At 41.0% G+C, this 11,377-nt stretch overlaps 1 protein-coding gene across 7 annotated transcripts in view; it reads left to right on the top strand.

The window, feature by feature from the left end:
* Positions 1-435: 435 nt before the first annotated feature.
* The window catches only part of bcl11aa (BCL11 transcription factor A a), a 185,803-nt gene continuing 174,861 nt past the window's right edge, over positions 436-11,377 (top strand). For 4 of the 7 annotated variants that reach the window (XM_073051049.1, XM_073051047.1, XM_073051048.1 and 1 more), the window contains exons 1-2: positions 437-792; positions 5,094-5,426. In XM_073051049.1, the coding sequence (XP_072907150.1) occupies positions 738-792; positions 5,094-5,426 (388 nt within the window). In that variant the 5' untranslated portion in view covers positions 437-737. Of the gene's footprint in view, positions 793-5,093; positions 5,427-11,377 lie in introns of those variants that run through there. The other 3 variants (XM_073051045.1, XM_073051052.1, XM_073051051.1) reach the window with 3 other exon arrangements.

The raw sequence follows: 11,377 nt of genomic DNA, 5'->3' as shown, positions 1-11,377 counted from the left end.
AAAATTGTTACGCTAATCTTTGTTTTGTCATTTATTCAGAATACTTTGCAAACCTCATTTATTTTCCCAATAATTAGCCTTATGAATAAAGCTGACCCTTTACCGCAAAATAACTTTTGCACGCATACATGTACACATTTATAGGTACACACATGTATTTGCGTGTGCGCGTTATAATTTTTGATTCTTTGCAGTTGTACAGAAGATCTGTAAGTCCATAGCTTATTTGCATGGTTTTGGCCAATACCTCTGTGCCCATGAGTTGCAAACAGCCCTGTGCTGGCAGAGAGAAGATGGGGGGGGGGGGGGGCGTTGTGGGGGTTGGAGGGTGGCGTGGCTTTGAGAGGGGAGGGGAGGGATGATAGATTGATTGGAAGCAGCTTGAAGCAGCGCCTATTGGATGAGTGCGGCTGTGTGTGTGATTGTGTGAGTGTGTGTGTCTCCCTCCCTCTCTCTCTTTCTCTCTCTGATCACAGGGGTTTGTCCAGCCCCGTGTCCCTGGGTATGTATCATTGGCTTGCTCTCTCCTCTCGCCCTGCCCAGCCACCTCCTGACGTTCAAGTTCGCGGGCACGTCACGTACGCACTTGAACTTGGTGGTTTTAAAGCCATGACGGCTATCCCACAATCCATCTCCATCCGCCATCTTTGTATTATTTCTAATTTATTTTATGTCAAGCCATTGATGAAGATATTTTCTCTGGAGTCTCCTTCTTCCCGCTCCCGATGTGACCGAGCATGTCTCGCCGCAAGCAGGGCAACCCTCAGCACTTGAGCAAACGGGAATTTTCACGTAAGTATCTTTTGATTTTTTTGTTGTTCTTGCACTTTTCTCTATAATTATGTTCAAAAAAGAGAAAAAAGCTTGCAGTTGTCCATGTGAAAGTAAAGAGTACAGGGAAAGGGGGGAACAAGAGTTAATGACCGAGGAGTGCTGGAGGCTTGACAGCGGGCGGCGAGAGTAAAGGGAGCGCGGAAACACGCGAGGGGCAGCCGGGGAGAGAGGGGCAGCTGGGGCAGGAGCGGCGAGGGGGTGGTGGGAGGGGGCAAGGCTAGTGCCGACCCCGGCAGACGGACGGGCGCAGACACACAGTTGCCCCTTCTTCAGAAGTCCAGATCGAGAGAGTTTAATCTGTCCCGGTGTTTGACTTGCAAGTGAATTTGCACCAGTGATCCCGCAGAGCCCCCAAAGGGCAGCCGATCTCCGCGCTGTCGGACACTGTCGCCTTGTACCCCCACCCCCCACGGTACCCCCTCTCCTCTCTGTCTTCACCCTCCCTTGAGCCGGCTGCAATCGCCGCACTTTCTCGTGGCCCCTAACTTTAGTTGCCGCTCAACTTTCGATTCCTTCCTCGCAATTGTTTTTTTGGAAGATTTTCAAAAAAAAAAGCTGAAACTTGCTTGTGATTGGGAAAAATCTCGTGCTGAATGTTTACAACAAGCTGCGGCTCCGCGTGTGCGGAACCTCCAGCACAGCCCAGCTCCCGTGTTGCCGGCGCTGCTACTGCCGCCGATCACACCCCCTCCCGCCCGATAAATAGCATTATTATTAATATTAATCGGCAAACTCAGTCCAAATGTTTAACCCTTGGCGTTATTGGAGCCAGAGAGTCTCGGCGCGATACTTTCAGGCAGTCGGGGTTGAGCGCACGTGCCTTGGAGCCTGTGTTGAGTCCTCGGGCTCCGGGCTGCGGACTGCGGACTCCGCAGCCTCCCCGGCCGCCTGCTCTCGACATCGCCGCTTTGGCGGGGAAAAGTCCACGCGTTTCCAACCGCTGTGCCTCCCGCCCACCAACTCCCTGGAAATTGTTCAGCAGTTTTTCAGGGGAAAGGGGAGTTTTCTCTCGTGTCTGCTTGCGTATATATGACACTTAATGTGTTTTTTGGGGGGAAACCCGTTAGTTTCTCACCAGAAAGTGTTGTTTGCGGTGAGGTGACGATACTCGGCTTACGGGGCTCGGTTGCCCTCACTGGAAAAGGGGGCTGGCCGGCTTTAAGCGTTGGAGCCAACAACCTGGCGAATCTAATGCACCCAATTCAAGAGGAGGAGTTCGTTTTACAGTAAAAATCCTTTCTTGTTAGAAGAAACAATAGTTGTAGAAAAAAGTGTATTTATTGCCAATAAGCGAGGAAGTGGAAGCTAACAGCGGTTTCACCGTAATAGTCGGTAAAAAGCCAAGCTTTCAGGTTCCTGTATATTTCTAAGTCAAGTCAGCGTTGGATTGTGTAAGTAAGTGCAGAGTATTGGCACAGTGGTTGTAGTGAGAGAGATGTGTCAAGTTGTTTAATGGGGGGGGGGGGGGGGGGTCCGATGTAGTCCGTTTATGTCGCTAGGAGGCAGAATAACATAAAGAACAAGTCCAGGCGCAAGACTGCAGCCTGTACAAACTTCAACACCATTTCTTAAAAACTGTTCTGGTGTCTTCTCTCTCACACTCACCCCATCCAAAAAAAAAGAGAAAGAAATTAAAACCCTCCCACCCCGCCCCCCCAAAAACCCCTCTCCGCTTCAGTGGCCGTTTCTTATCTGATGGTATTTCAGGTAAAGGAATCTTCTGAAGCTGAACTGCACGAGTGCTCGGCGCACTGAGAGAAAACTGGCCCGAACTTCACCGTGTGTTAAAATCGATGATTGAATAAAACAGTATTTTTTTAAAATCGGAATTTGGCTTTTCATTTACAGTATCCCATCTCGTTCAGTTAGAAACCCGAATCAAAAGAAAAGCAGTTGTTTCCATAAATACAATTGCTAATATAAGACAGTTCAGTTTGTTGCGTGAATCCTTTGCTTTGATGCACGTGTGCGGAGTGTGGTGTTCGCTGATGGGTTTTATTATTGCGGAAAAGGCTTTGAAACAGAACACAAGCCCGAAACAATGAGGAGTTTCGGCGAGCAAGTCTTAGTTTGTCAAGACCGACTCCTCGCTCGGTTTCTCACGCCCACCGTTGCACTGATTTCACCCAGCACTCTCTGCATCGTTCGTAACTTTTGTATTGTCATTCGCAAACCTTTTTGACTCGACACTTGCCATGATATTTGTATAAAAATCAGATGATGCTTCCCACAGTGTTACTGCAGATTCGCCCAAAGGTGCGGAGTCTCTTACTCAGATAGAAATACATCGTGTTGTTTGCATAGATGTTGACAGCTGAAACTCAAGATAGCGTTGACGAGACAAATATAAATAAATATTTCAAAAAATCAAGCTTGCTGTTTCGTTAGGAACTGAATGTGTAGATGGTCAAGTCATTTGTTTACAGTGTGTGTGTCTGAATTGTACTGTTTGTAATTCTGCATTACTCTCAGAAATAATGATCACAAATAATCAAAAACAAATTTAAACCTGTTATCGTGTAGAAATGTAATATTGTTCTCGCGGTTTGAAACGGTGTAATTTTGCTTTTCATATTGTCAAGAAGGATATACCATTTCTTATTGAAACTACCCCAAAGCTCATGATCAACCCTTAGGACTGACAGTATCAGCTTAGTAAATAGCAATGACAAATCTTCAAATGCCAAAAGCCGGTCTCATAAAGGCTGAGTATCGAGCTGTAATATTTTGCTACAAAAAGCTATTAATTTGATGAAAGGAAACTCTTGGATGAAGCACTAACTGTGTTTAGATATAAAGACAGATCCTATTGCTTAATAATGAATATGTATCGCTGTTTCAAATCCAATGGAAAAATCATAGAGCTAATTGTCTGGATTACAATGCTGGTTTGATAACTACATTTTTAAAATCAAGATTTTTTTAAGCTTGTTATGTTTATTTTTCTGAGGGCATACCCTCTCCTTAGTTTCCATTGAAAAGACAATCAAAGACAAATTCCCATTCAAAATAGATCATGAAAAATCTAGAGGATAGCTGAAATAATTCTGCATCATCTCTTTCTAGCTCCTTAGTGCTTTTTGTTTTCAAAAGGTTAAAAATCGAGTTTGCAAGATATTTTCATAGTTATACAGTTTTTCTTACTCAGCTAGTGGAAATTCTATTCAACTACTTTAATTCTTCTAAATGGCATCAAATTACAGTGGACATCTTTTACACATTTTATGCAAATATTTTATTGTAATAATGTACTTAGTTGACTTGCAGTGCAGATTGTGTGTTTGATTAACTTATAATTTTCTAAATAGTGGATGCTTTAATGTCAAAGTTAGTTATTTGGTGTGGCAAGTGTGTTAACATTTAATTTAATAAGTTATCCTGAAATGTCTGCTGTAAGTTGATTCTTTCATTACCAGAAAAACAAATTAATCTTGCAGAAATCAGAATCCTAGAGATAAAAACTTTAAGACTCTACAATGTAGGTCTAAAATGGATATGTGATTCTTTGCGTCTTTGTGTAATTAAAACCAATTTGTTGGCATTCTGTGAAAAGGGGTTATGATATGTTACAGATGAAGGGCAACCCTTTCAATGTTATTAACGTTTATGGTAAAATAATATAATAATGCTTGTGCTAAGTGCAGACAAAATGGCTATTTGAGTTTTGATAGGAAGCATTTAACAAAAGCAATAAGGGAGAAAAGTGCTTCCATCACAAAGGACAACCTAAATATGAGTATGTGAAGCCCAGCAATGTAAAGCAGCCAGCTGTTTCATTTGGCTACCAGAACTGACATAATCAAGCCAATTCCTTAGCACCAACCAAAGTCACATTATTTCTATGACTTTTTTTGTAAAATGACAAATTTTAATTTATTTTGACGAAGAAAATTGACCTGAAATGACTTGCGGTACTTCCATTGTAATTTAAATTACCAGCGTTTCCTAAAGCAGTCAGTTCATCAATTGCAAATTCTGGTTAGTTTTTGCTTTTGCGGAAGAAGCTAATTCATTTAAAATCGAATTAAGCTGTTTTGAAAATTTGGTGCTTTGCTCAATTGATTGACATCCTGTGATAAATTCCTGTGAGATGCATACAGTTAAAAAAGAACCGTTACCCTCTCGCTCTAAACACTGCTATTCATGTCAACTGGATCTCTTACTATGGTAAGGGGGGGAAGGTTGGAGTGAAATCAATTTGCTAAGAGTCACCTGATTTTCATTATTGTTGCTCTCCGGTTTGTGTTCCTCTACTGCAGCTGATTCCCTCGAAGCCATTCTCACGGATGAAGAAGAGGAACATGGCACCTTGGGAGCTCCTGAGGGTGACCACGACCTCCTTACCTGTGGCCAGTGTCAGATGAATTTCCCACTGGGGGACATTCTAATGTTTATTGAGCACAAAAGGAAGCAGTGCAATGGCGGCCTCTGTCTGGACAAAGCTGTGGATAAGCCACCGTCGCCTTGTCCCAGTGAACTCAAAAAGGCATCTACACCTGTTGAGATTGGCATCCAGGTCACACCAGATGATGATGATTGTCTCTCTACTTCATCCAAGGGAATTTGCCCCAAACAGGAAAACACAGCAACAGGTAAAAACAGACAAAACACTTCACCTTACACAAACAAGTAGGGGAAAGAAAAACACAGGCCTCCTGGCATACTTTTTATTTATTTTTCTTGCATTAATCAAACGGTGGCTGCTAGTCCTGAGTCTATATCAGCAGCCAGTATTTGCTCTGTAATTAAACACGGCCCCATGGCAAAGTGACATGGGTGACCTTGACTTTAAGATGCCATTTATACCAGCCAGGCCAGAGTTAAGAGGGCAGTTACTGAAGCGCTTCGGCATGCTTATTTGAAAGTTTAAGGGCATGTTGGAAATTTCAAAGGTTGGTTGACAGGAAAGGCCACTGGATGCACCATGTCTCCTCAGTGAAATGATAAATGGCCCTCATACTCTCTCTGTTCCTGATATGATTCTGACAGATGTATCTTGATTTTCCCTTTATTCGTTTCTCTGCAACATTTCACACACTTGGACCTTTTCTCCCTCTCGGCCTTGTGCTTTCTCTTTTATGCTGTGCGTGCACACTCTGTCATTCTCTCTTGCCGCGTGCTATCTCTGTCTATCTGCCCGTTTCTATATTGCGCTCTTTCTCTCACGCTGTCTGTTTTTCTCATGCTCTTCTCTCCCTCTTGTTCAATCTCTTGTAGTCTCTAATGCTCTTTCTTGCATGCCCTCAAGTACGTGCTCTCCCTTCCTCTCCTCCCTCCCTTGAGTGTACTCTCTCCTTGCACATTGCTATTCTTCATCTCTTTCAACGTTGTCTATTTGTACTCTCCCTCTCTTTCTCTCTCTCTCTCTCTCTTTCCTCTCTTCAGGTTGTATGCTCTTTCTCTCTGGCATGTGCTCACTCTTTCTGCCTCCTTCCCTGGTGAGTGTGTGTGGCTTTTTTCCTTCTCGTTCACGCTCTTATGCACGTGCTTGCTCTGTGCTCTCGCTCTTATGCTTCACCTTTTGCATACATTGTCCTCCACCTGTCTTGTGCACACTCTGGTCACTTCCTCTCTCACCTGAGTCTTTCCCTTTCTCTCTTTCACACTCACCCTTACTTTCTCATCTTGCCTCATGCTGTCACCCTCTCTCATACCCTCTTTTGCTCTCTCTCTCTCTTTCATGCATTCGTTCTCTATCGTACATTCTCTCACAAACGCTCTCTTTCCCTCACGCTCACGCTCTCTTTCTCACGTGTGCTCTTGAATGTGCATTCCCACTCTCTCATGTTCTCACCTTCTCAGCCCTTCCTCTGCCAGTATTCCTATCTCTGCCTCTCACTCTGGGTTTCCCCTGTTGTTCTGTCAGGTTCTTCAACACACACAGGTGCTACTGCATCCATATCCCTCCTCGCTCTTCCTTATGGGCCAGTGTCTCTCCTTGTGCTTGTGTGCTCCCTCACAGCTCTTGACTGCTTCCCCTCATGCACGTTCCCTTTCTCTGATGGATGTTCTGGTCTGTGTCACCTCTCTCCAGTGTCTGCCTATCCACCCCTCATATTCTCTGCCCTTTTCTTTCTGGCATGTACCTCCCCTTCCTCCTTTCTCTTTCACTTTTCAAGCCCCCCTCCACCTCTCATACATTCACTCCATCTCCCATTTCCAGGTCCTTGCATAACCTTGTGTACCCTCTTGAGAAATTATGTCAGGTCTTGATTCACTTGAGTCAAGACAGAAATTTGATAGCAATTTTTCTTCCCTGTTTATTTGTTTTGTGGTTTCTTTAAAATATTGAAAAAGAAAATACCAAAGAACTTTTGAAGGCTTTTGGCATGTGTGTCAATTATGACTGAGTTTTATTCTAATATTCATATATATGCCTGATTTGAAATAACTAAATTTCCAGGAAACCTCTTTACAAGCAGTTTGTGATGACAAAATAATTGTGCTCATTTCTAGGTGAGCTCCATGTTTAATGTCAGAGTTGTGATGTTAGGATTTTTCTTAATGAAGATGTTGTTAAAGTTTTCTGGTTAATTCTAACGGTGTGGTTTATTTCCTGGTGAACAGGAGTTGTTTCAAGGACTTGGTTCTCAGTTTAAACAAAATCTTAAAGTCTGTGTGCACATTGATATGCTAATTTTCAAAGCAGAATATGGCTTTTATTTTTGCTCATAACAGTTGCTTCAATCAGATGTTAATGCCTCCCAAAAAAACAAAATAAAAGGTGAATTATAGATTATGTTTACTTAACAATGGCCAATTATATAGGAAAATGCATGGCACATAGCGGAGACAGTACTTTTATTTAGAATATACATTTTCCTACAACATTTCATAGAAGATAAATTACAATTTTGCTTCTCACTCTGAAGGTTAGTGGGTTACATTATTATTGCTACATACTGTAAGTGAAGCTGCTTTTTTCCTTTAAGAAGTAGGTTAGAGATACTTTGAGGGGACAAGTAATGCAGTGACCATGTGCTGTCTCAGATGTGAAGTAAAACGAACACACATACAGGGCATGATTAATGAACCTAGAGTTTGGTGGAAGGGGCTTCTAGGCTTTAGAGACTGCAAAAGCCATGCTAAATCACCAAATATGGATTATTGTTAGAGTGATGCAACCTCCTATTTACATATTGAGGAAAGCAGCTCAGAAGACATGCCACACAGCTACAGTCAAACAAATGTGATCTAGATTACATCGAGCAGAACCTGAAAGCCAGCAGAATGTACAGTAGCTGTGCATGCCCACTAGTATAGCAGGTGTCTAAGACTCCGAAATGCCGTGTATGAGCCCCTGCATTAATGTGATAATGGAGAAGATGAGCAATGTTACCCATTCGACCATTTTCAGAGTAAAATGATAAAAACTTCATAAAACTTTTATCAGCATTATTGTTAACTAAACACTTAATGTTTTAAAATACTTTAACATCAAATATTACTATTGTGCCTTATAATACACTGCATTTTGCAAACTTAGCAATGCGATTGCATATATACGTCCTAGCACGCACTGCCCTGACACTTCCTCATTTGCAGTGGTTGAAAAAGTGTCTTCTGACAAATTTGCTGTAATTTCACACCGCACAATCTCAGAGTACGTATTGAAAAGGGTTCCCGAGTAATTGTTGAAATTCTAGTCAATGTAATTATTACCCTATTATGAAATATTGCGAAGAAGAAAAATATTGCAATACCGTTCTAAGCTTCTCATTACATTAAACAGACTGATCATTAGAAGTTTTATTTATTGCTTATTTTGATGGTGCTGAGCTTTTAGGTATACACTGGAAGACAGAGAAAATAAGCAGTTTTTTTTGTTACTTCTATTTATTTGAAAATGGTTTGTGCATTTCTTTAATTAGGTAATGTTTAGGTGAGAGCTTTATGTAATTCTAGTTTTGCTAGAAGTCGAAGCAAGGCCAGTATTGTAATGTGGTGACTGTCTACTGACACCAACCTAGCTAGGGCACCTGCTTTTTTTTTCTTTTTGTGATAAATAGCACTTCATAAAAATATGCAATTGTTTTTTGGAATATAGTATTTTAAATTATGAAGACAGATTTTTTAAAAACTGCATTATTTAGTGTAGAATAATTCATTGTCTAAATTTTTTACATTCATATTGGCCGGGCTTTGTGGAATAAAAGCATTTAGTGCCTAGTCGGCCATTTCCTGGCATCATGCCACCTCTTTCCCAAAAGCTCAAAGCACTGGGTATCTTAAGTATTCAGCTTCGTGCTCTGTACTAGTTTAATATTGAACACTGGTGCAGCAGTGCATGCCAAGCCCGCTGGGTTCCTCTCATTTTATGATATTCTCTTCTCTCTTTTCACAAACTACCCTCCCCCACCCAGTATTGATTAGGCACCAGTGTCTTAATATGTTCCTATTCAGTGTCAGAAAAACACCTTGGCACTGGAAAGAGCAAGGTGCAGAGTGGAAAGAGGTCAATGCAGATCCCAGCAGGATTTTAGTGTTCTTCATTTGCCTTTACAATCAGAGCTCAATTATCAAGCCTGACTGTGGCCCTCAGGTGTAAGCTCAGATGGGATCATGTAAATGTCCTGTGAGATGCCATGCTGTAATATTAATGTTATTCATGAGTGCACTGTAATATTGCGCTAGGCTAGAAATGGCAGCTCTGGGCCTGGCACCATTTGGGAAATGGGCACAGACCTTTTTAAACAAATGAAAATTCTTCTAAAGAGTTTCACTGTTACATGATGAATATTAACTAATGATAAATGAATTTTACAATGTGCAGGACATTGCTGGTTTCCCCCCGAAAAATGAAAGTTGTGAGTTACGTTTGTTATATTGGTGTCTACATGTATGTTGGAGCACTTAACACACTTTTTCTTAAAAATACATCAGTTAAATCACAATTTTAAAATAAAAAAATCATCATTTTAAATGTTTTGCTTAAGAAATTGTCATGTGTTTTGGCGAGCAAATATGATGCCAGCTAGCCTGGGCTAATTGCTTGTGATGTTTCTCAGTGCACTTTAAATGGGATACCGGGCCATTTTTATGAATGTGTAACATAGTATTTAAATAGGTTGAATTGTTTAATTAATAAGGGGAGAATATTATTTGTTCAATCAAATAAACATCCGTTGTCATTTTAATACATGTATTGTTTTTGGCGTGAGTGTGAGAAAGGTACTGGGGGAGAAAAAGACGAGGAAGATTTGCTGTTCGCCACTAATAGTTTGTGTTGGATTAGCTGCCCAAATTTTAACAGCAGCTGTTTGTTTGTTTAGTGTGCATTTGATCACTTTGTGATATAACATTATTGCTTAATCAGAGAAATTGTTTGGTCAGAATTAGCAGTGAGAAAGATGAAGCGATGAGTCCACCACACTTTGTGATATTTAGACAATGAAATGTTCTTCCATGGTGAGCTGCAGTTAGGAAGCTGCCTTATACTTGAAATGTTGTTAACATACAAGAGCAGCAATCGGTTCAGAAGAACGCATGGCCACAAGTGTTTTGCTCTTGTTACTCCTGGGTTTTCCTTTGAGATGCTCAAATGACTGTGGCTATTTGATGGAGCAGCTGCTTGTCATTTCCTCTTCATTTCCACAGCCCTGTTCAGGGGTGTGGTGATTGCAGAGTTCCTTGATGGACCCTGATGTAAAATAGAGACTAGTAGGCAACATGCTCTACCGCGCTAATATTTATGTCAATCACAAATTAAATAAGCTTGATAATTTTGAGCTATTATTTTTTTCCACAAGATCATTGTATTTGTTTTCTTTATTGCACTTTCCCTGTGTAACACTGATCTTTGCCGAATATTTTTGGAAGTGCAGAAAATAAGCTGAGAAGCATTAGGCACCGTGGCCATCCATACATGTTGATGAAAACACCAGAATTTTTAAATAATTCATTTGCTGTTGGTCTATGTTTTGGAGCTAGCCATTGTTGAATAGCCCAGCAACTGAAGATTGCAAATGTTGTGCTCTGTGCTAAATTACATCATAGCATTGGCAGTTAGCTAATTGTCATGTGTGTGTTTTTCAATCTATGTTTGTTTATTACTTAGGTATGTTGCTTATTGTTAGGTATCAATTGTTAAGTCTCCAAAAGAGAATTTGGGTCCATGGATGCCAATGCATATCGTTTTTCTGGTGTTATTGTTCCTATGACTTGTCTTAGCATCTTTATTTGTAGCACACTTAGATTAACGAACCTAATATTTTTGCATTAAAAAAACTTAAAGAAATAGCTTCGAACAACCTGCGCTTCCTGGATGAATCTTGCTGATAATTTACCAAAGCTCATTTGAATTTTAAGCACTTCTTTAATCTTCAAAGGCTAAATTGCTTTATGAATATGCATGGTGTGGGCAGACTTTAGTTCATTACCTAGTTGTAAATTCTAATGACCATTAGGTCCTCGCTGTAATTGCCAATTGTTTTGCATTTTTGATTGGCCTATTAACATGTGCATTCAGCACGCATCAGGCTGGCTTGTCAGGATGCTGCAGAAGAAAAGGTGAAAATTGTTTGTATCGCCAAGATTTGAGTAT

Source organism: Hemitrygon akajei, chromosome 7 (genome assembly GCF_048418815.1).
Source record: "Hemitrygon akajei chromosome 7, sHemAka1.3, whole genome shotgun sequence".
In the NCBI taxonomy this organism is placed as follows: Eukaryota; Metazoa; Chordata; class Chondrichthyes; order Myliobatiformes; family Dasyatidae; genus Hemitrygon; species Hemitrygon akajei.
This window is presented reverse-complemented; position numbering and strand designations above follow the sequence as displayed.